The 22,293-nt window shown below is 41.4% G+C and overlaps 1 protein-coding gene across 1 annotated transcript; it reads left to right on the plus strand.

The window, feature by feature from the left end:
• Positions 1–7,296: 7,296 nt before the first annotated feature.
• On the plus strand, positions 7,297–20,532 carry LOC104276897 (CLIP-associating protein 1-like; the record flags this gene model as incomplete). The annotated part of the gene is made up of 11 exons (XM_009873364.1): positions 7,297–7,449; positions 8,376–8,449; positions 9,270–9,362; positions 10,677–10,822; positions 11,554–11,689; positions 12,314–12,384; positions 13,293–13,352; positions 14,030–14,107; positions 18,199–18,366; positions 19,149–19,198; positions 20,362–20,532. Coding segments are annotated over 11 exons (1,200 nt in total), but the record flags the coding sequence as incomplete, so codon positions are not given.
• Between the last annotated feature and the right edge of the window lie 1,761 nt (positions 20,533–22,293).

Raw genomic sequence — 22,293 nt, forward strand, 5'->3', positions numbered from 1 at the left:
CCAGGTAACAGGGAAATCTGCGGCAGTGAAACGCAAAAATAGCACCCGTGTGTGGAGCCTTTAATGGACCCTGAAATAGTTGGGGTGTGTGTGGAAGGCTGCGGTGGGAGGTGATGGTCGCTCTGTGGGACAGCCTGGCCACGAAGGGCGAGCAGGCAGCCTGATGACCAGCCTCTGCGTGACAGGAGGGGTAAGTGCAGGGGAGAGAAAAGCTCGTTTTCCTTTTTAAAATTGAAGCTTTACGTAAACATGGGGTTTTGGGGTGGGCGTGTTTTTCCAAGGTATGAGTTGTGAATTTCCTGGTGCTCTTGAGGGCTCGGGGGAAAGCTGTGTGGCTGGCTGCAAAGGGCACTGGGGGAATATTGTGTTTCCAAGGATGGCTTTGAGGGAGACAGATCCTTATCTTTTTCTCCCCTCACTTTTTTTTTTTTTTTTGGTCTTGTGTGCATGTCTGTGCCCATGTCTCATCTCTTATTATTTAAATCAGTGAGAGGTGAAGGCTGTATCTTTGCATCTGCTTGCACATGAGTGTTTGATTCTTTTTCAGGTGTCTGTATGAACTGTACTAAATTAATTAGCAAAGCTAGTTAATAAATCCTGGCTGTTTTTACAGATTTATCACAACTTCTGTGGTGCTTTTATGAATTTTTTTAATGATTTGAGCCATTGCTTCCTCACTCAGTACCATAGCTATTTTGTTGTCTCCTGTTGCTGATTAATTTTGCAAAGCTTGTAGGAATGTGAAACCTTTGTACTACCTCTTTTCTAGATCTACTTAAAGCTAGTGGAAACTTCTGCCATGCTGAAAACTGCATGACAGTTTCATTAACTCTTGAAAAATTCCTATTTCCAGGTGTGTTAGTTTCATGAACAGAAGTTTGTGGAAAGCACTTCTGCCCTGTTCATTAAGTTAATGCTCGTACATTACTGGAGTGTGCATGCTGTGGCTTATTAACATGATGACATTTAATATTGTCAACCTTATTGTTTTAAAACTCATATCTTGAAGCAAACAGGCTTGTAAATATTGAATCCTTCTTATTTGTCTTTTATTTTCAAGTCTATAAAGTGCCTGTTTTCAAGCTTTCACATAGCCATCATGGATCCAACTTAAATTGGAGCCATGTGATTCCAGGACGGAAAATTATAATATATCTTAGATTAGTAACTTGAAGTAGTTACGGGTTGCATGATTTCCTATAGGTCTTCTGCAGGAAGATTTTGTCTGACTTACCAGGCCTGTCCTTGAGAGCAGATTTTGAATGTTGCCACGGCTATTGCTTATTCTCTCAGGTAGAAGTTGGAATTTACTTTCCCTATGTGGAGTGTGTCTGCCTAGTCTGGTGTTGGATGTGGTAGGATCAGGGTGTACATCAATTTCCTCAGTTAACTTTTTCATGTAGGAACTGGTTAAATAAACATAGATTTCTGCTGACAGAAATGTGCTTTGTTTATTATTGTGACTACTGCCTGATTGTGGTTTTTTTGCTTACAGAGGGCTGGCAGACATCAATACTCTGAAATTGCTGTATCTGTGTGCTTGGGAATGAGCAGGATGTATATCAGAAAGACTGTGTAAAAATGATGTATTTGGAACAGAAAACAATCCCAAGTGTTAGTTACTTCAGGAATCTTCTTTCCCTTTGTGATAGCAGTTGAAGACCTGTTAGGTTATGAGCAGCTTCGTTAGTTCGTAATTAGAATGAGGCAGCAGGCAAGAAGATGAGCATTACCTTTCCTAGCTGAGGATAGAAAACTAACATTTTCTGTTAAAGAAAAGCACGTGGATGTTGGAGGGATTATTAAAATAAAAATCATTTGTCCACTTACCTGGCATGACATTCTTGGCTTGGATCTCTATGCACCACCTTACCTTTGGTTGATGGCAGCCGTGTTGCTTATATTTATAAATATATTGTCTATAAATATATTGCCTGTAGAAACCTTATTCAAAAGACAATCTCCTACCCACAATTACACATTGTAGTTTAAATAGGGCAATTATGTGAGATAAGAGGAAGAATCCAAGGTAATGGCCATATGGTTGTCCTTGCAGACATGATCATTGTGGCTGGCTCAGTCCTAGTGAGTGCTTGGAGGGATCCCCACTGCGGTTGGTTTTTTTGGGAATTGACTTCAAAGCCAGTTGTGAAGGATGATGAGGTGTCAGAAGGCAGCAGCAGGGGTAGCCTGGGCCTGAAACTGGTGGCTGGGTTGACTTGGGAGAACTGGACCCGAGGGAAGAGGGGTTGTGGCACTTGGGAGGGCTGACCAGGGTCACTGACCCCAAGCAGGTGGCGTTTTAGAGGCCTGAAACTCTGTGCCTGGTGTGGAGGTTGGGGAAGGAGGGGCTGCGGCTGGGGCCAGGAGAGAGCAGCTGGGAATCTGTGGGAGATGGCTGAGCGAGAAACCCTAATGACGTGCTGTGCCTGCGTACTTCTGCTTGTGGCTGTGACTCCTTTTGTTTTTAAGCGTTTGATCCCACTGAGGAGCATATACATGTCCCTTTATCTTTAGTAGGTTCATAAACTCATTTTCCTGGAGAAACCTGTGCAGTGCTTGTGTTGGAGTTGAGCTGACTTGCAGCTAAGCCACGTGTGTGCTAATGGGAGGAGGCATTTAGCCTCATCTGAAGTTGTCTCGCTGGCGTGATGCCCACGGAGAGAAGTCAACTGTGCCTTGTGCCCTACAGGGGTCACAGCTGGAGATGAGGGTGCCAGATGCTGGCCTTGGGAGATGGCATGAGCTCAAGTGTCCAAGGGGTGCTGTTTCTCAAAAACATTGACTAGTGCACATAGGCAAAAAGTGCCTGGCAAAAAGGAATGAAGAACAACATACCCTTTTATTCTTTGGCGTCGATGGGTTTGCCTCTGTGTGTTCCTGGCTTTTACAGAGGGGCTTTCAGATCTTCAGTGAGTTGGGCTTTGCCCACCTAGTAGTGATGGAGCCATGGGGTTTCAATGTGCCAAAATGCAGTGTATGTCAGCTTTAGCAGCTGTGTGTCCACCTCTGGTGCGGGATGCCAGGTGGTGGGTGGGACAGCAGATTCCTCCAGTGCCATCCACCTTTATCTGCACCCGTAATTGAGATTGTCATGAGAGAGATGCAAGTGATACAAGTTGTATCTGTCTTGCACAGTTGGGCTGCACTGACACTTGGAGATGGGACATACGATAAATGGGCACAGTGGGGCCAGAGCAAGTGTATTACTTTGCAGAGTCAGACCTGAAGACCATAGCAGGGCATCTTTGTTAGGAACAGGCATGTTCGTAAGCTTTTTTCCTAATCTGTAGTCTCTACAGAGTAGCTATATTCTTTAAAGCTTAAAAACAAATAAGTAAAAGATTTGAATCTGGCATCTTAGAGTTTCTGCAAGCCAGAAAGCATCTCCTTTCATTGGAAAGGAAATTTGAGACTCAATTGCTCCGCTTTAAAATGTCCCAGGCTGGCAGTTCAGGCAGGGAAGCAAATGCTGGCCCTTGTTTACTGTGAGCAACTGGCAGAGTCTCTTCTCCTGTTTTTACACCTTGCCCAGACCTGAAGGGGTTACATTTTAAAATGAATAATGACTAAATTTATTCGTCATGGACACACGATGACAGCTGTTGAGATGCTCCTGTTAGCGCTTCCCAGGGGATAAAGTCAGGCTGGTTCCTAGTGCGAGCCAGCCCAGCCGGGCAGACTCGCCTCGCCTTCATCCCGGATTATTTGTCCCAGGTACCCCTCGCTAATAGGGAATTGCCTTTCTAGAAGCAAACTGAAGTTTCCTGGGCCAGAATGGGTGTTCGTGAGAATCCCGCAGAGCTGCAGTTGTAGAGAGCGGACTGAAGCCGTAGCTGTTTAAATCCACGTGTGAAGACAGCATGCTTAATGAATACGAGGGGCAATGATTGATGATGCTCAGGACTGAAAGCCGCGGCACTCTGTGAAGCACTGTTACATCTGGGCACGCTATGGAAAATATGAAGGAATGTTGAGGAAGCTTATTTGCAGAAGGATATGTACTTGTAAGCATTTTTTTTCTACTTCTTAAATAATGTAAGGGAATTGAAAAACATAAAGCAAATTGTGGTTTCTGTCTGTCTTGGACAGTAGAGTGGTGAGCAGACAAAGGCCCCTATTATAAGGGCATGTCTCTGATGGAGAGTACTCTATGGCCCTTATAAATGAGAACTGAGGAGGGGTCTTGGGATGGGAGAACATCAATGGTTATTTAACGTTAGACTGTGGCACCGATTCCGCTTCAGTGCACCTCTGCTGAAGTCATGAGAGTTACACCCATGCTGAATTTACTGCCTCGTGATTTGCAGTTAGGCTATAAAAATACTATCCTGCTTCAAATGATTATTGTGAACAGGAGTCAACAAATGGGGGGGGAAGGCTTTTTAAGGATAATGCATGGTAGCTTTCTTTTACCTTATTTTCTGTACTCCTGTGTTAAGGTTTCTTTCTGTTCTTTGTTTCTCTTTCTGTCCTGCACACGTGCTGCTGGAAGACTTGATACGCAGTTCTGAATGTGCTGCTGTCCTTCTGCACTGCTCAGATACAAAAATGCTCTTGACTTATTAAAGGGATATTCAAATTTGATAAATATGTAATGATTAGTTTGTAGACTTAATGAACAGGAAGCATTGTAATTGTAATCTGAGTATCCCTGAAACTGAGCTGGCTGGTTGGGGGTTTTTGAGTGGCTTTTTTTGTTTTGTTTTAGTTTAGTTTTTGTTTTGGGGGGTTTTTTTGCTAATGCTCAGGAAAATGTATTTTAAATGAAAATGATAGTTTTACTGCTAAAATGTTACAGGACTGCAATCCTTTTAATACCTGTTTTTCTGAATTTTTGTTACATGAAATAGCAAACCACACCCTCTTCTCCTTTCAGAGGAGTGAGGCTTTAAAAATGCAGATAGAGGAGGAAATGAGTTAACGAAGACTTCATTTAGATAGCCTAAAATGCAGCTAGTGAAGAATTTTATTATCAGATGAAAGTGGTTTTGTACTATGGTATCTTTTGTTTTGAATAGGATTGATTTTCTCTTGGCTAGTAATATATATGTGTATATATATATATATGACAATTATTTGCTTAATAACTACATAGGAGCTGTTGAAATAAATACAGTTGGGGCAAATTTTGCTCAGAAGTTTTTGTATTCGAGATTTGTGCATGTCTTCCTGCATCACTTAAACCCCTTCCTAGAAGCCTCAGAGATGACACGTTTTAAAGTCTGTTTTGATATACCATGACCTGTGCAACTCTCACCAAATAGTGTTTTTGAAATAATTCCTGTTTGAACTAGACTATTTATTTTGGGAAAGGAAAAAAAAAATCAATCTTGCTTTTTAAGAACTGCACGTAGTAGGATTTGCTGGGTGACACACCTCCTAACCTCACAGAATCAGTCCTGTGATTATTGCAAAAAATGGAGCAGGGAGGGGGAAGGGAGGGGAAAAAGGCAAGTGAGAATTTAGCCGGTGGCCTTGTTGCATATTTTTCTAGTAGATGAGGAACAATATTAATAAATAACACTTGAAAACTATATTAACACAGAATATAAACAAACAACTTGTTAACAATCTGGCCAGGCTAAACAGTCTCCTGCAGTGAATTTTCATTTAATTGTGTTAAAAACATTTTCCAATCCTTTAATCATTCTCATGGTTCTTCCCTGAGCTATTTTCCAATTATTTTTGAATTACGTATGTCAGAACATGACCAGTGTCAAGAGAAAGGTAGCATGGTCTCCATGGCTGCCTTTAGGGACTGTGTTAAAAGAGAGTCTACATCCTAAATGTGGCTTATGTTCTTCTCCTTAGCTGCGTGGCCTTAAATTTCTTGATGTTAAAGTTCATACGTTCACTTTTGTTCACCTTTCCCTGAACAGTCCAAGTACCTGTTATATCACCCCTTTGCTTTAGATACTGCTTTTTTCTATCCCTTCCCTGGATTCCGAGACTTCTTCAGTATCAAAATTAACGAGAAGAATATCCTTTGCTACCTGTCTTAACTTGTTGGATGCTGCTGTCTACCTGCCTTTTCAGTGGTGTGCTGTGATTTGAATATGGCATCGTGTGCATGGGTGCACATAGTAAATATTTTTGGATGATCTGTGATAGTTCTCCCAATAATAAGCTGCTAGTAAGCCAGTGCTGCTTCAGACAAGGAACACTTCTTAAAGCTACTGGGCTAAGAACAATACAGACTTTTATTTCTGTTCTTTTGCCTCCTGTAGAATATGTCTGTACTGTTATCAATTTTCTTACTTTCAGAAAGCTCAGCCTGTATTGAGTTTCACTCATTAATGTCGAACTAGAAGCCTGTATTTGTTACTAGATGTTCCCAGGTGCTTTGCTGAGTAGAGATGGATTAAAGAGCAGCTTGAGTTTTTGCCAAGTGAAATTTTGCAAAGGGAAATGTTCCTAAACCCATGGAGAGCAGGTGTGGACCTGGGAGTGTTGGAGAGGCATGGACATGAAGCTCTCAAATCTTGAATGAAGTGTTAGTGTGGAGCAGCTAAGTGATGAGGCTTGAAGTGGCTTTCTGGCCTCCATAAATAATGCCCTGTCCAGTTTGTCACCTTTCAGCTGAAGGCTGGTTTTCAAAGTGGATTAGCTAATCTGTGTAAAACTGCAATATAAGCACTCCTTCGGAATTGAAGTGACCTTCACTGAGAATTAAAGTGACTGTAATTCATTTTACATTAATTTATGTTTGAGTTTGGAGATAGACACTGCAGTTCCCTTTAGATGTACACAGAAGGTTCAGTACATTTTAATATACCGTATACTTACTGTTTTTATGAATTCAAGGGAATTTTTTTTTTATTTCCTTGTGAAGAATACCTGCTGATCACTTAGAAAGTTTAGGTGGATTTGTAGCTCTGGATGGGTCTGTGATTAATGGCCAGTGGCTTATCACAGCATGCGTGTTGCCCTGCAGTCTTTCCTGAGTTACCCCTGGTGATTCTGGGTCTGGTGTAGGCAGCTTGCAGGGTGTGACAGGGCAGCTTGTGCTGCCTGGTCCCCTCCACACTCGGATCTTGGATTGGCACTACAGCCCATGGCAAAATAGCTCTCAGAGGCATAAACGTTAGAGATACAGACTGTAGACATCCCATGTATTGTCTATGGTTTGCATCTTTCTGCTGTAGATCCTGAAGACACTGCTGAGATGAGAGCTGGCAGAGCCGACCTGGACATGCAGCACATTTGCCATCATGTCAGCATGTTCCTCAGAATATCCCCCCTTTTTTTTTCTTTTGTTTATTGGACTTACAGCTGAGTGTGTTTTTCTGGCAGATAAAATTTTTGATGATGAAGACTCCGTGGATGGGAACAGACCTTCCTCAGCTAGCTCCTCTACGTCTTCAAAAGCCCCTTCAAACTCACGCAGAGTTGGGATGGGGACTACCCGCAGACTTGGGTCTGCACCTCTGGGCTCCAAGTCTTCAAGTAAGCCAACAGCGTATATGAATTGGCCTTTATGTCAAGTAGTTAGAGTGTTCATGCTTGAGCTTGTTACAATGACTTCTAGACTGAAGTCAGGATTCAGTAACGAATTTTTCCCTATGAAATCATTACATTTCCATTGTCTGCATGGCCAAACTTTATAGTAGGATGAATCTCCAAGGAGTCCCCACATACCTGTAATGTGTTTTACATCTGTGGAAGGTTGGACCTGTACAACTGTGCACTGAGGGCTATGAGTAAATCGTGTTAATGCTGCAGTATGTAGATTTTTGCCTGTATAGCTCCAGCTCTTCAGCTACATGCTAAACTTTAGCCCATGCCATCTGAAACTAATGTATTGGCTTTCTTCTAAGACATTTTGGAATAATGGTAATGAAGGGGCAGAAAGAAAACTGAGAGGAATTCCGAATGAGACCGATAATTCCACATGTGACTATAATTCTAAATGTGACCTAGAGAAATGGAGAAATTTCCCTATATCAGACCCATCTCTAATCTGATTAGTATTCCAGAGACTATTTGTCTTCCTTATCATTTGTCTGTTTGTGCACCTGTCAGAGCTGCACCTTCATCTATTATAGATGGGATTAAATCCTTTAAAATAATATCTCCCATATAATTAAACTAAATATTCCCTTTCATCTTTCAGACTATGTCCCCCAACTGTTGAGTGACTACTGTAATGATTTCCCTAATGTGCCCTCTGTGCCTAGGAGTTGAAGGATGCTGTGAATGTCTGGTGTGTGCCCGGCATTGAATTTCCCTGTCTCTGCTTTCAGTATGTCTGCAGCACTCTAAGGCTGCATGGAGGGCGAACTTTCTCCTGATTAGGTGCCTTGATAGCTGGTGGTTTCTTAATTGATTCTCTTCTTGATAAGATTGAAAAGGCTTTTTCATTTGTATGTCAGCAGCCAAAGAGGGAGCAGGTGCTGTGGATGAGGAAGACTTCATTAAGGCGTTTGAAGATGTCCCAACGGTTCAGGTACGTAGAATTACCTGGTAAAACACGCGCAGTACTAAAAAGCAGAAGATAGATGTAGGATCTAGTCCTAATCGCTGGCAAATTGTGCTTTGTTGTGATGTTGACAGATCTTCTTTAAGGGGAAGGCAAGTCCCAAGTCGGAGGGAGGCAAGTTTCAAATTATAGTATCTGCCAGCAGTTTGTGTGAACCCCTTAGAAGCGGTGGGAATGCGGGTGGGAGGGTTGTGATAGAGGTTTCACAGGAGTGAACGTGGAGCTCGAACTGCTGCACAGTGCAGTCTGGTCGAACAAAAGCTTAAGTCAGCAGAAGCCTCTCTACATTTCATCTGTGCTGTCTGTGAACTGGAAGCAAGGCAGGTGACCTGTGTCTCTGAGATTGCTGCTATTGTGAGTGTGACAACTAGACAGTGCATATTTGCTGACAGATTTTAGCTGAAGAGCAGAGATGTGTCACACATCCCCTCTCCTTCACCAGAGCTTTATTTCTGGGGCAGCTGAACAGTCCCTGTGTCCACTCATGATCCTCTGCAGGTCTTGGCTAATGTAGCCCCTAGTAGCTGCAGAAATACTGCTTAAAATTGTGAAATATAATAAAATAATAAAATTCTTTATTCTTTAATCATCGTGTGATCATTTAGCAATTTTTGATCACAGGAAATGGGTGTAAATTCTTTGCATTGTGCAAAGCCACCAGTGTTCAAAGCTAGCATATGATATTTAAGCATTGAGGAGCAAAGGAAATAAGAATCTAGTTGGAAAATGATCTGATTTTCTGGAGTAAGTCTTCCATTATGGTGCTACTTCGTATTTAAATTTGCAGATTTATTCCAGCCGGGATCTTGAGGAGTCCATAAACAAAATAAGAGAGATACTATCAGATGATAAGCATGACTGGGAACAGAGAGTTTCTGCGGTAAGTAATGAACTGAGATATGAAATCTCTTTATATAAAAAGTTTTTCTGCGCCAACCTTAATACCATGAAGAAGGTACTGAGAGAACCTCAGAGTAAAGCTAGAATGTAGTTTAAGTAGTGAGCATCTGTTATGTTCCCCCAAGCTTGGGGGAAACATTTCCTTATGAGACTGAGTTTAAACCACATCTGTGAAGGAAAATGCTATTTGATAAACAAGAATCTGTCGAGACAGCATCAGGTTGAACTGGAAGTCTTGCAGCAAATCCAGATGTAAAACTAGAAATTTGCCAGGAGCTGCTGAAATCAAAGTGTTGAAAGTGATGTTCAGAATATCTTAAAACTTCCTAATGAGGCAGAAAGTCACTTTGCTTATAGAGAACTTATAATTTTGCCAAAGGAGGTGTAAAATAATTCAGAATGAACTTACACACTTTTAAAATAAAGTGTGTCTGGGAGGCGTGGAAGTGGAAAATCAGTTGTTATATGCGTGCCATGACTGTGTGTTATTTACTTAGGTGAGCTGTGTTTTCATGCTATAAATAGATGCATGATCTTGTCTATGCTGTAGACTTTCATCACTTTGACGTGCCTGTCAAATCCTGTATTACAGATCTGAGTGGCAAACTCTGCTGATTCAGCTTACTTTTGGGTTTTTATTTGCCATGCTAAGTAACAGTGAGGTTAGATCATGGCACCGTGCAGATGCATATGTATACATGAGGGCTGCAAAGGTGCCCAAAATAATGTTTATAGGATGAATTGATGGTCCCTGCATTATTAATAGAAAATTTCCTATTTTGATGGGGTCAGGGTTCCAGTTCTGTAGAGCTAATTATTTTAATGAAATCAATGGATATGTTCTTGATATTTGTCAGTATTACTCAGATCTGATGATGAGCCATGACCTTTAAGTCTCATCATGTTTTTAATACAATAGTTAGCTGTCAGAGGACCTCGGCTTCAGAAGCTGTTGTAAATAGGTGGTTTCTAAGGAGAATAGAGAACCATTAAGACCTCTTTTGGCTTAAAAAGGTTTGAGTTATTAACAATACAGATCAAGTAGCTGTATACAACATTTCTGGATTCCTATAGCAGTTAGCTAGTGTGTTTAGATTATTCTATCTAATATGTTGGCCTATGAGTTGAATATAAGGTCTGAAATAATAAAATTGCTTGGACTTTAATAACAGAGTTCCTTGTGTTGAGGAACAATTGTGCAAGGACCCTGGAAACCAAGTATCAGCCCTGAACATAAATGTCCTTGTATTTATTGCTCATTAACAACAGCTGCTTTCTTTTATGGTGCTAACAGTTGAAAAAGATCCGCTCCTTACTTTTGGCTGGGGCTGCAGAATATGATAACTTCTTCCAACACTTAAGACTTTTGGATGGAGCGTTTAAATTATCTGCTAAAGACCTGCGATCTCAAGTAGTACGAGAGGCTTGTATCACGTTGGGGTAAGTTTACTTTATAAATGTGCTTGAAAAAAAAAAAAAGACACTGGTGAAGAAAACATTTAGGATGTGACCTGTGTTGCTAGTACTATATAGTTATAGACAGAACGTGATTTTGTTACATCTGTTTAAAACTATGTCTGTGTAGGCCACTAATTGTAGTTCCGCCAAACTGTGTTCCTGAGTTTTAAATGGTGCTGACTTGAGATGTGCTGAATAAATAAACCACGTGTATGCATTGACCGAGTAGGGAAGGATTGAACAATAAAGCTGACAATGTATATGTTTTGTTAAGGTTCAGATTGGGCTTAGTTTTTTTATTTTTGATGGGTTATCGTTTGTGAAATGCTTCAAGAAAAAGGGCTTTTTGAAAAATCAGCTTTTTGAAAAATTGTGCATATTGAGGCAAAATAGGCAGTTTCAGAGAAACTGTAATATGAACTAACAAGTCTTTCAGCATGATCCTATTTGATAAGAAATTTTTAGCTGTCCTAGTTACTCTGGTTTGTGCTGAACTGTTTTTCAGAGTTCAGATGAGTATAGCACACAGTTTGAAATGGAAGTAAAGGAATATTTTTTTTAAAACCTAGTATTCTCTGTCCTTTGGAGTTGGAGAGGAGATGACAGTTGCAAAGATTGAGATGTCAGATGTGCTTATGTCAGATGTTCTGTAGAAATCTGACTCGCTTAATCCTCAGCGCACTTAACCAACATGACTTCATTCTGTTTTTCAGACATTTGTCATCAGTTCTGGGAAACAAGTTTGACCATGGGGCAGAAGCCATCATGCCAACAATTTTTAATCTAATTCCGAATAGTGCCAAAGTCATGGCCACTTCTGGTGTTGTAGCAGTTAGATTAATCATTCGAGTAAGTATACATCAAAAGAGAGTCATATGATCATTTCCAAATACTGTGGTGTTTCTGAGGAAATACGAATGATGCTGCAATGAAAATTAGATCAAATGCCTCATTTACTTTTCAGATTGTGCTGGTCTTGGCAATCTCAGATGTCATGCAGCCTTGTGTAGATAGTTGAGCCCTGCCAAAATAGTAGGAAAAATGTTTCTTTGCAGAGTAAGGTATTTTCATTACTGTAAGAGTTGAGCAAACTTTTTTCCTCATTTGTTTGAACGAGTTTCAAGCCTGCCGTGCAGGACAGACTCATCCTCTTAATTATGCTCTAAAACTCCTCACAGGCAGTTAGTTCTGCATGGTGTTTCGTTGTGGAAGCTGTAGAATAGCCTGATATCTCTGAAGTTGTCACCACTGACAGTTTACATCCTCTTGCAGTGACTTCAGCTCCTTGACTCACTGGAGCCTATCATTATAGAGGAAAATAAAAATATCTGTTAGTGTTCCTTTATTTAGCAGTTCTATTTTTAAGAATTGAACAAAAATAAGTATCTACGTACTGGACTTAGGTGGCTGGAAGAGATGGCCTTTCATTCTGTGGAACTCTGGTGTAAAGGTTTCTTCTTGTTTTTGTTCTAGCATACGCACATCCCACGATTGATACCCATCATAACCAGTAATTGTACCTCCAAGTCTGTTGCAGTTAGAAGGTGAGCATTTAGTTTGAACTTACTATCTTTTTTTTACCAGTAGATATGTTCACATATACTTTCTGATAACATTCATGTATTTCTTTTTATTTGTGAAAAGGATTGATATGCACACTTACTAAAGAATTACATCTCAATTCTCCCCAATGAGTTGGATCACATTCAAAGGTAGCTTGTGTAAGCTGTGGCACTGCAGAGAACAGACACTTTTCTCAAAGAGAAAGGTTTTATTAAGCTAATCTTTGTGCTTATGGGTCATTATAACATTGTATTATTTTGGCTTATTTACAGACATGTTCCCCTTTCCCACTACTAACTGTTACAGTGATGCATTTAAGCAGAAGTAGTGTTCTCTGATAGCACCGTGTGGAAGTTGGACTGGGTGTGCTTAAAATTTAAGTGCACTTCAGTCCAGTACCTCACTGGGAGGCTGTTGCCATGTGGATGAGCTAGTTCTCTTCTAGTTAGCCAAAAGAAGGGCTCTGTGGTTGCTGAATTTGGTGACAAGCCTTGTACAAAAAGGGAGAATAAAGTTGAAAACATCTGTCTCCAGATGAGGCTAAATGTGAAATTTCTGTGTGAAACCTTGAACTAACATGTACAAAATACCATTAGCATGGATCTTCGAGGCCTGTGTCCTGTTTAATGAAAAAGGAGGCTTTCTGGATTGTTTTGTGTCGCGCCCTCTCTTCGGAGTTCTCTGTAGTGAATTGCTTCCAGTTACTCTTCAGACTGTTTGTTGATGGCATTTATAGAGATGCTGATGTTTTTATCTGGGTTGTTATTGAATTCTGATGTCCCAAAAAGTTTTGTAGCAAAAGGTGGCAGTTGTTCAGAGGCAGGTATAGCAAAGTCAGTGTCCCTCTTAACTTAGAGAACTCATCATTTGTTCTCTTTTCTTCTCTCAGGCGCTGTTTTGAATTTTTAGACTTGCTGTTGCAGGAGTGGCAAACACACTCCCTAGAAAGGTAAGCTCTGAAAACAAGTGCATTAATTCTCTCCTGCTTGCATCTGGGAAGGTTAATTCTGGAGAAAGGATAATGTAGGAGGCAAAATTGCATCAGATAGCTCTAGTAGAGATATTTTTACCACAAAAAATCACATATGCACACTATTCGTCCCTATAATTCTGGCAGAGTTGGATAAGTCTGTCTCCTGTATCAGCCTTGGAAAACTTGGCTGAGTGAATCCCTGAACTCATAAGAATTTTTATTTTTATTTTTGCACACTAAAGCGAGATGATAGGGTTAAGGCTACATGTCTGTCATGACTTTCTGAACCTTCTACACTACTTCATACTAATGAACAGTGAAAGTAATTGTGGGAAAAGACTAGAATGCAATTCCTTAGCTCTAGACTGTGCAAGACTAAGGGCTTAAAGAGGGTGTTTTAGCAGCCAGGCATTTTCAATAGCTAACTAAAGACCGATCTATCAAGAATTCTGCTTGCATTTTTCTAGTTAGCAGTGTGAGTGAAATAACTGACTTGTAAGAGTAAATAAATGAAGGCTTTAAGTAATCTTACATGTAAATGGGAGGATGTGATAACTATTTGTTCTCGGAGGCCAAAGCAAAATCAAATTTGTCATTTGTTTATGTGGTGCATCTTTCTGGACTGCTGGATAATGTTTTCCTTCTTATTTCAGACACATATCAGTGTTAGCTGAAACAATAAAGAAGGGAATTCATGATGCAGACTCTGAAGCCAGGATAGAGGCAAGAAAGTAAGTGGAAGCTGGTGCTGGTTTTTCTTCTTCTCCTTCTTTGTCTCTATTGTGTTGTGAGTCAGTGGTATTGCGTGTTGGAGACTGAAGTCCAGAGTAGCTACATTCTCCTGGTAGTTGATGCTGACTTTCCCTTGGCTTCAACGGGACTGTGTGCTTCAGCAGGAGATGTCATATGAGGTATCTCATGGGACTGAGTTATGCAAGTATTGTATTTCCTAATGGTACTTGTTTTGCTTTGCGTTTGTATTATTTTATTGTCTTTTTATCTGTTTGAGCAGGTAAAATGCTTACCTGAGTTGTTATTGAATCAAGAGCTAGTAAACTTTTCTTACTTTCTGATGTTTGAGTGAGTTACAGCTGAGGCTTCTGTTTGGTACAAAAGTACTATTATGTCTAATTTTTTTTTCTTTCTGTTTTGGCCTGTATGCAAGACCTAGAATGGAGTAGTGCCAGGCAAAAGTATTAATTGGTAGAGTAGTGGCTCGAGAGCAGCCCTGCAGGAAGGGATCTGGGGATGCTGGCTGACAGCAGGCTCAGTAGGAGTCAGCAGTGCGTCCTGGCAGCCAAGGGGGCAAGCCCCATCCTGGGATGCATCAGACACTGCACGACCAGGCAGTCAAGAGAGGTGATTGTCCCACTGCATTTAATGTTGGTGCGGCTTCACTTCAGTACCGTGTGTGGTTCTGGGTCCCAGAATTTAAGAAGGATGTGAAGATCCTTGAATGTGTCCAGGTGTCCAGATGTCCAGAGGAGAGTAAGAATTCTGATGAAAGGGCTGGAAGGGATGTCCTGTGAGGAACAGCTGAGGTATGTGGGTTTGTCTAGTTTGGAAAAAAGAAGGCTGAAGGGCAGCCTTGTTGCTCTCTACAGCTTTCTGAGGAGGGGGACATGGAGAGGGAGATGCTGACAGGATGCACCCGCGGGTGCTGAGGGAGCTGGTGGAAGTCATTGCTAGGTCACTTCATCATATCTGGTAAGTCATGGGCAACAGGAGAGGTGCCTTGAGGACAGGAGGAAAAGCAAATATCTTTCTGGTCTTCAAAAAGGGCAAGAAGGAGGACTTGGGTAACTACAGACAGGTCAGCCTCATCTCCATCACTGCAAAGGTGATGGAACAACTTATCCTCGGCGCTGTCTTTAGGCATATCAAGGATGAGAGTGTCATTAGGAGCAGTCAGCATGGTTTTTCCAAAGGGAAATAATGTTTGACCGACCTGGTAGCCTTTTATGAAGACATATATCCAGATGGATAGATGATGGCAGTGCAGTGGATGTGGTTTATCTGGATTTCAGTAAAGCATTAGACACTATCTCCCACAGGATCCTTGTAGCTAAACTGAGGAATTGCAGCCTGGATGATTGGGTATTGAGATGGATTGTGAACTGGTTGAAGGAAAGAACTTGGAGAGTTGTGATCTGAGTCTAGTTGGAGGCCTGTATCTAGTGGAGTCCCTCAGAGGTCAGTACTGGGACCAGTACTGTGCAGTATATTCGTCAACAACCTGGACAAGGGAATAGAGAGCACTGTCAGCAGATTTGCTGATGACGGAAAACTGGGAGGACGCGCCAGCAGGCTGTGCTGCCATTCAGAGAGACCTAGACAGGCTGCAGAGTTGGGTGGGGAGAAATGTTATTAAATACAACAAGGGCAGGTGTAGAGTCTTGCATGTGGCAAAGAACAACCCCAAGTACCAGTACTGGCTGGGAACTGACCTGTTGGAGAGCAGTGTAGGGGAAAGGGACCTGCGGGTCCTGGTGCACAGCAGGATGAGCATGAGACAGCGATGTGCCCTCGTGGCCAAGAAGGCCAATGGCGTCCTGGGGTGTATTAGAAGCGGGATAGCTAGTAGGTCGCGAGAGTTTCTCTTTCCTCTCTACTCTGCCCTGGTGAGGCCACATCTGGAATATCGTGTCCAGTTCTGGACCCCTCAGTTCAAGAGAGACAGGAAACTGCTTGAGCGTCCAGAGAAGAGCAACAGAGATGATGAAGGGAGTGGAACATCTCCCTGATGAGGAAAGGCTGAAGGAGCTGGGTCTCTTTAGCTTGGAGAAGAGGAGACTGAGGAGTGACCTCAGTAGTGTTTATAAATATGTAAAGGGTGAATGTCGGGAGGTTGGAGCCAGGTTCTTCTCAGTGTTGTCCAATGACAGGATAAGGGGCAACAGGTACAAGCTGGATCATAGGAAGTTCCACAAAAACTTTAGAAAAAATTTTCTCACTGTGAGGGTGACAGAGCACTGGCACAGGCTGCCCAGGGAGGTTGTGGTGTCTCCTCTGGAGACATTCAAAACCCACCTGCACGCATTCCTGTGTGGCCTCTAGGTGGTCCTGCTCTGGCAGGGGGATTGGACTTACATCATCTTTTGAGGTCCCTTCCAAGCCCTTACATTGTGTGATTCTGTTATCTCTTCTCCTTGAGATTCAGCAATAGGATGTATGGGAATCGTTCACAGTTGCAGTAGGGGAGGTTTAGACTGGATGTTGGGAACCTCCATTTACTGAGAGGGCGATCACACACTGGAACAGCCTTCCTAGAGAGGTAGGAACCTCCATTTACTGAGAGGACAATCACACACTGGAACAGCCTTCCTAGAGAGGTGGTCAACTCTCCAGACCCATCAGTGTTTAAGAGACAACGCCCTTAACAACATGCTTTAACTTGTGGCCAGCCCTGAATGGTCAGGCAGTTGGACTGGATATGATGCTTGTAGGTCCCTTCCAACTGAAGTGGTCTATTCTATTAGTATTTGCTGCTCTTGAAATAACAGACATTGTGGTAACCTAAATTGAGGAAATATTTTATGACACTGAAATAATATCTTTGTGTGTGTCTATAGGAAACTTTAATATCTGCAATTAATTTTCTTCCATTGAAGATGTCTTGCATTTTCATTAATGTGATTGTACTTGCAGTAGTACACTGATACGCTATAATCATGCTCTTCTGAACAGAACATTACAGGAACATTTTTCTTAAGAAAGAGGATGCTGTAGAACATGAAATCAATGAACAATAAATTTTACTAATCTAAATGGTGCATTATAAGCAGAGATGTTTCACAGTAGGAGTGTTTAAATCCTTTTGAAAGGGAACGTATCCATTACTGAAAAATACAGTGGGCACTGGGACTTCGTGGCAGGTGACTAACTAAGCTGAATAGACAGCCAGGAGGATGGCTTGGGACTTCAGAGAGCATGCTTAATTCTCTCTTCCCATGTTTCTTAATTAACAGCGAGTCTGATTGTGAAAAAGAAATTTGTTTCCTGCTAGGGATGTGAGAGTACATGTGACTTCTCTGAGGCTCTGAGGACTGGCTGTCACACACTAACAAGTCTTGATTCATTTGAGCTAATGATCTTACTCTTAAACTGCCCATTAGTTGCCCCATGAAAAGTGCTGAGAGTCTTCATCTCCTTTGTGATGAGAGTGAATAGTGTTTAGACATCAGTCAGGAGATTTGGACCAGAGAGAAATCTTTCCCTTGTCTTAAAATGCTCTTTTATTTTCAGCATGACACTGCTTGAAAGTCTATAGGAGCATGTCTTTCCTTTTCCTTGTTTTTTCTTCCAAGAAAGACAGTCAACAACCTCAACTTGGTACAGAAGATTTGTCTCTGCAGCATTATAGGAGAGCTGTTTGTTAAGCTTAAGGGAAAAAGACCTCCAACCAGCACTACTGAGGCTTTCCCAAATAAGATGTTTTTGAAGTAGCTACTGAGCAGCCAATTCCAAACTAGTACCAGCCCAGTGGGTCTGCCAACTCCTGTGTGTGGTAGATAGCTGGAAGAATGAGGGTTTCTTCTGTAATGATGCTTTGTGGGCTGCTTGTGGCTTTGCAGTGCACCAAATGATGCGTTCCGTGCTGCTTATTTTTGTTGAATTGTTCTCTGTGTGGCTGTTTGAGCAATGCAACGGGTTGAAGAAAGTGCTATGTCTGAAGCATGTAGTAGGGGCACCAGATGGTTGAAAGGACAGGACTAATGAGCCCACTAATGCCAGTAGTGAAAAGGGCTCTGGCTGTACCTGTGCTCCACTGTCCACTGAAACATGACAAGGAGATGTTCAGAGCATTGTGCCTTGTTTCCAGGTGTTACTGGGGTTTCCACAGTCACTTCAGCCGAGAGGCAGAGCATTTGTACCACACCTTGGAGTCTTCCTACCAGAAGGCCCTGCAGTCACATTTGAAGAACTCTGACAGCATCGTGTCCTTGCCACAGTCAGATCGCTCCTCCTCTAGCTCCCAGGAGAGTCTCAAGTAAGTCCTTCCATGTCACTAACTCTTGATTTAAACAGCTGCAGATACCTCCTCTGAATTCGAAGGAGCCAGCATGTGTTTTTCCCATCTGCTCATCATTTGGCTTCAACACTTGGTTACTCGAAAATTTAATTTTTTTGCTACCATATTTTATTAAAATAAAAAGCCAAACAGTAAAGCCCATTACTACCTTTAAAAAAATCGTTGTCTTGACTCCATAAATAATTTTCCAGGAAGCTTTTTGTGCTCAGCAGATACTGTTGGTCATTCCTTCCAAGGGTTCTTAAAACAATGCTTGGATTGAAATTCTGTGCTGAGCATTATTCCTGGAGATGTGCCTCTTTCCATATAAGAGGAAAAAAACAACTAAAGTAAATTTGAGTTGTAACGGTAAAATCAATATGAAATTCTTGAATGTGTGTATTTTAGCTTTGTTTGGAGATACAGTCAGCTTAGGCTCTAGATATCTGCAATTTAAGTATAAGACGTAAATGAATAATATCCATAACTTATTGGTGTATCTTTTCAAATCTACCAAAAGTGTTCTTAAAAATCTCTTCTTACTCAAATAATGTGCCTACTAATCTTTTTTCTTAGTGCTTTTATAAAGAATTTCATGCCAGTGCTGTATTTATTCTTAAACAATAGGCTTTGTTAGTCTGTTCCTGTATATGCATAACTTCCTATTAACTCAATTGCGTCCTGAGGGAACAAAGTAACGCTGTTACTGATGACTATGAAATACTGTTTTTGTTTTAATAAATATTTATATTTTCTTCTAGCCGTCCATTGTCTGCCAAAAGAAGTCCTACTGGAAGCACTACATCTAGAGGTGAGAACAGGAGCCAAAAAACATGTTCAGGTGTTGCTGACGAAGTGCAATGAATTAGAATGAGAATTTCAGACACTTACGATATGCAAAGAAAAACTCTGATCACTCTTTACCACTTGTTAAATTTATAAAAGTTCTCAATTAGTTTTGGGCTGTACACCACATTCTGCATCAACTGCTGATGTAATAATGCTTTTGAAAGTTAGTGAAACTGCTATTGCTTGCACCTGAAGGGAAGGCTAAAAGCCTTGAAAATTGTAGCCAATGTATGTTTAGCCGTGTAGTAGCTGGAATAAACTACTACTGATGATAAGACATACAACTACATAGTCTAAGGGTGCATTCAGCTTTACAATTTTCTGTCATTTATCCTCTGTGGTTTCAGCACTTAATGGAGATATTGTCTATATACAATTCCATCTCGTTGCTAATTTGTTTTTACTGTCGGATGGAATATTTAGGTGCAGCTTTCCTCTCCAGAGTAAATGCATACAATAATTTAAAGAGTAAATCTTAATATAGAATATAACAGACAGAACTTTGTTAGTAGAAGATAAGCTGCCACCTACACCTGACCAAGATTGGCTTCTGGCTGGTTTGTGTGTACAGTACTCCCTACTGAGACCTTTGATTCAAGGGGATATTGTTGTGTAACCTACCTTATTGTGCACAGAAACGCGTGTTTGCTTGCAGCTGAATAGTCAAGCTTCATGCTTAAGAGGGCTAGCATCAACAGGTGTTGGGAACAGCAGTCCTCATGAGAAGATGAAGTGTTGGGAAGGAAGTTGTTAGAACCTGGACTGAAGGACCTGCAGGTCTGTTTTGGCCAGCAACTTGAAAGCTGGAATGGGTACTGTGGCTGAACTTTGCCATCTAGGTTTTGTTAGAAATTTCTTTATTACTGGCCTAGCAGCCGTTTAGATCTCAGCGTTTAGTTAGTGTCTGATAAAATCCTTAGAGGTAGCATCAGGTCAGCGCTGAAATATCTTTGCAGGCAGTGTGGGGAAGCCCACATTGCCCTGATAAAGCATCCTTATTTGAGCTATTTCAGTGCCAGCAGGGAGTGTTAAAAATAGTACATTAAACTGCTTGTCAGGGTCTTTGAAGCACGCAGCTTGAAAAATTAATCTTCTTTATTCTGGATCTCCCACTCCCATCTGCAGCATCTACAGTAAGTACAAAATCTGTGTCAACACCAGGATCTCTGCAGCGATCCCGCAGTGACGTCGATGTGAATGCAGCAGCTAGTGCCAAGTCAAAAGTGACGTCTTCTGGAGCATCCACCCCCTTCAGTTCTGCTGCAGCCTTGCCCCCAGGCTCATACGCATCACTAGGTAAATCTACACATTCTTCTACTCTTGCAGTTAGCTTTCTTTACTAGCGGAAATTGCCTCATAGTTTGATTTGAATATTAAACTCTAAGTAGAAGAACATATCTCTGAGACAGTTACCAGCTCTCCACGATCAGTGTGTTGATCTCTTGCCCTTTGGGACTGAGGAACAAATATGCAACAGAACTGGCTTCTTAGGTTTTGAATTGTAGAATAGACTGCGTCTCACTCTTCTTTCTCAGCAAAAGCGGATCTTACTAGAATTCTGGAACGTTGTCGAGGGAAGCACTTTCTGCTCAATTCCTTTTGACGTGTCCCCCTGTCGTTTTTCCTTCTCTTCCTTCCCTCTTTTCCTGAAACTGGCTTTCCATTAATTGTTTTATGCTTTGACTAGTACTTCTTAGTTGAGTTTGATCGCTTTCTGTTTACAAGAGAGGGAGGTGTAGAGGCAAAGAGGAAAAGTTGGCCTTCCAGTTTCCTCACAGAGGATATATGTATCTGTTCCTCTTGCTGGCTCTTTGGATTATAGCCACAGGTCACATTATTCTCTCCAAGCATCGTATATCACTTTCAGGTGCCTCAGAGTTTCTTATAACAAAGTTTGTATTTGATTCTTCTCTCCTGGAGAGGCTCTTGAATGAGGTATGGAGGAGGAAATGCAGGGCAGCAATTGACATAGTATTTGCAGAGCTTCGACTCGGTGATGAGCAGAGCTGATCATCTGAGCTATTTTCTCACTCTACTGGTTTCATACTAATCTAATTCCAGACTTCAGTTTACCTTTACGAGAGGGAGAAAAATCAGAGACCAGTGTTCCTAATTTAAACTGTATGGAGTATCTTCATTGAGACAGTTGAGAAATTTCTTCTCCTTAACGTAGGGCATTTGATCCTTTAGTGCGATAAAATACGCGCGGTGAACTAATATAGGGATGGTTTCTCTAGATTCCTTCTGTAGTCAAGGTTTCGTATCCAGAATGTTTCACCTTTGCTTAAAGGCGTCTGTTATATTTGGTTCAGAAGTTGAATTCTTATTCTGATTTAAGTTGTTCATACTTGGCTCAAGGTTTAGATACATTCCAGTGAAAACATAACACAGAATATGAAGCTGATCTCCTAGCAGTGTGCTTCTGAGCAACCGTTTTTCTGTTGCTCTACGTGCTGGCTTCAGTGGCAAAATTGCTTTCAAACAATCTTATGGCATGAGGAAGAAAGGAAGAGGGGTGAAGTATCTACTAAAACTGGCTTTGTCCTTGAAGCTGGGAGACTGAATACAACATTAGTTTTGCTCTTAAAACCGGCTAGAGGAGAAAAGCAACAAATGCGCTATAAATGGTGCAAACATGGCCGCCCCTGAAGGAGCCTGCTTCCTTTTGAGCTGGTAGGGACATTTGTCACTTGTGTATTCTCATGAGAGAAACAGCGAGGCGAACAACAAAGATCGAGTTTGGCAAAGGTTGGTTATTGCAAGAGGGAAAACCTGCAAGCGTGTTCTTCAGATACGTCAACCTTGGATTTGCTGCTCAGTCAAACTTATAAAATTTCTTTAATTGTGTTATATTTTTGCATATATCTGTAGCTAATATATAGTGCCCACTGCTGCTGATGTTACTAACTCTCCCTATTAACCGTTTCCTTATTTTTTTTTTTAATTTGCCTAAAGATGGTACTACTTCTAAAACCGAGGGTAAGCAGTCTCTCTGTGTAACTGAGGTGTGTCCACAGTCGTACCACCCTACCTGGTCTCTGTTCTCAAAGTGTTATC

Source organism: Apaloderma vittatum, unplaced genomic scaffold (assembly GCF_000703405.1).
Source record: "Apaloderma vittatum isolate BGI_N311 unplaced genomic scaffold, ASM70340v1 scaffold7537, whole genome shotgun sequence".
In the NCBI taxonomy this organism is placed as follows: Eukaryota; Metazoa; Chordata; class Aves; order Trogoniformes; family Trogonidae; genus Apaloderma; species Apaloderma vittatum.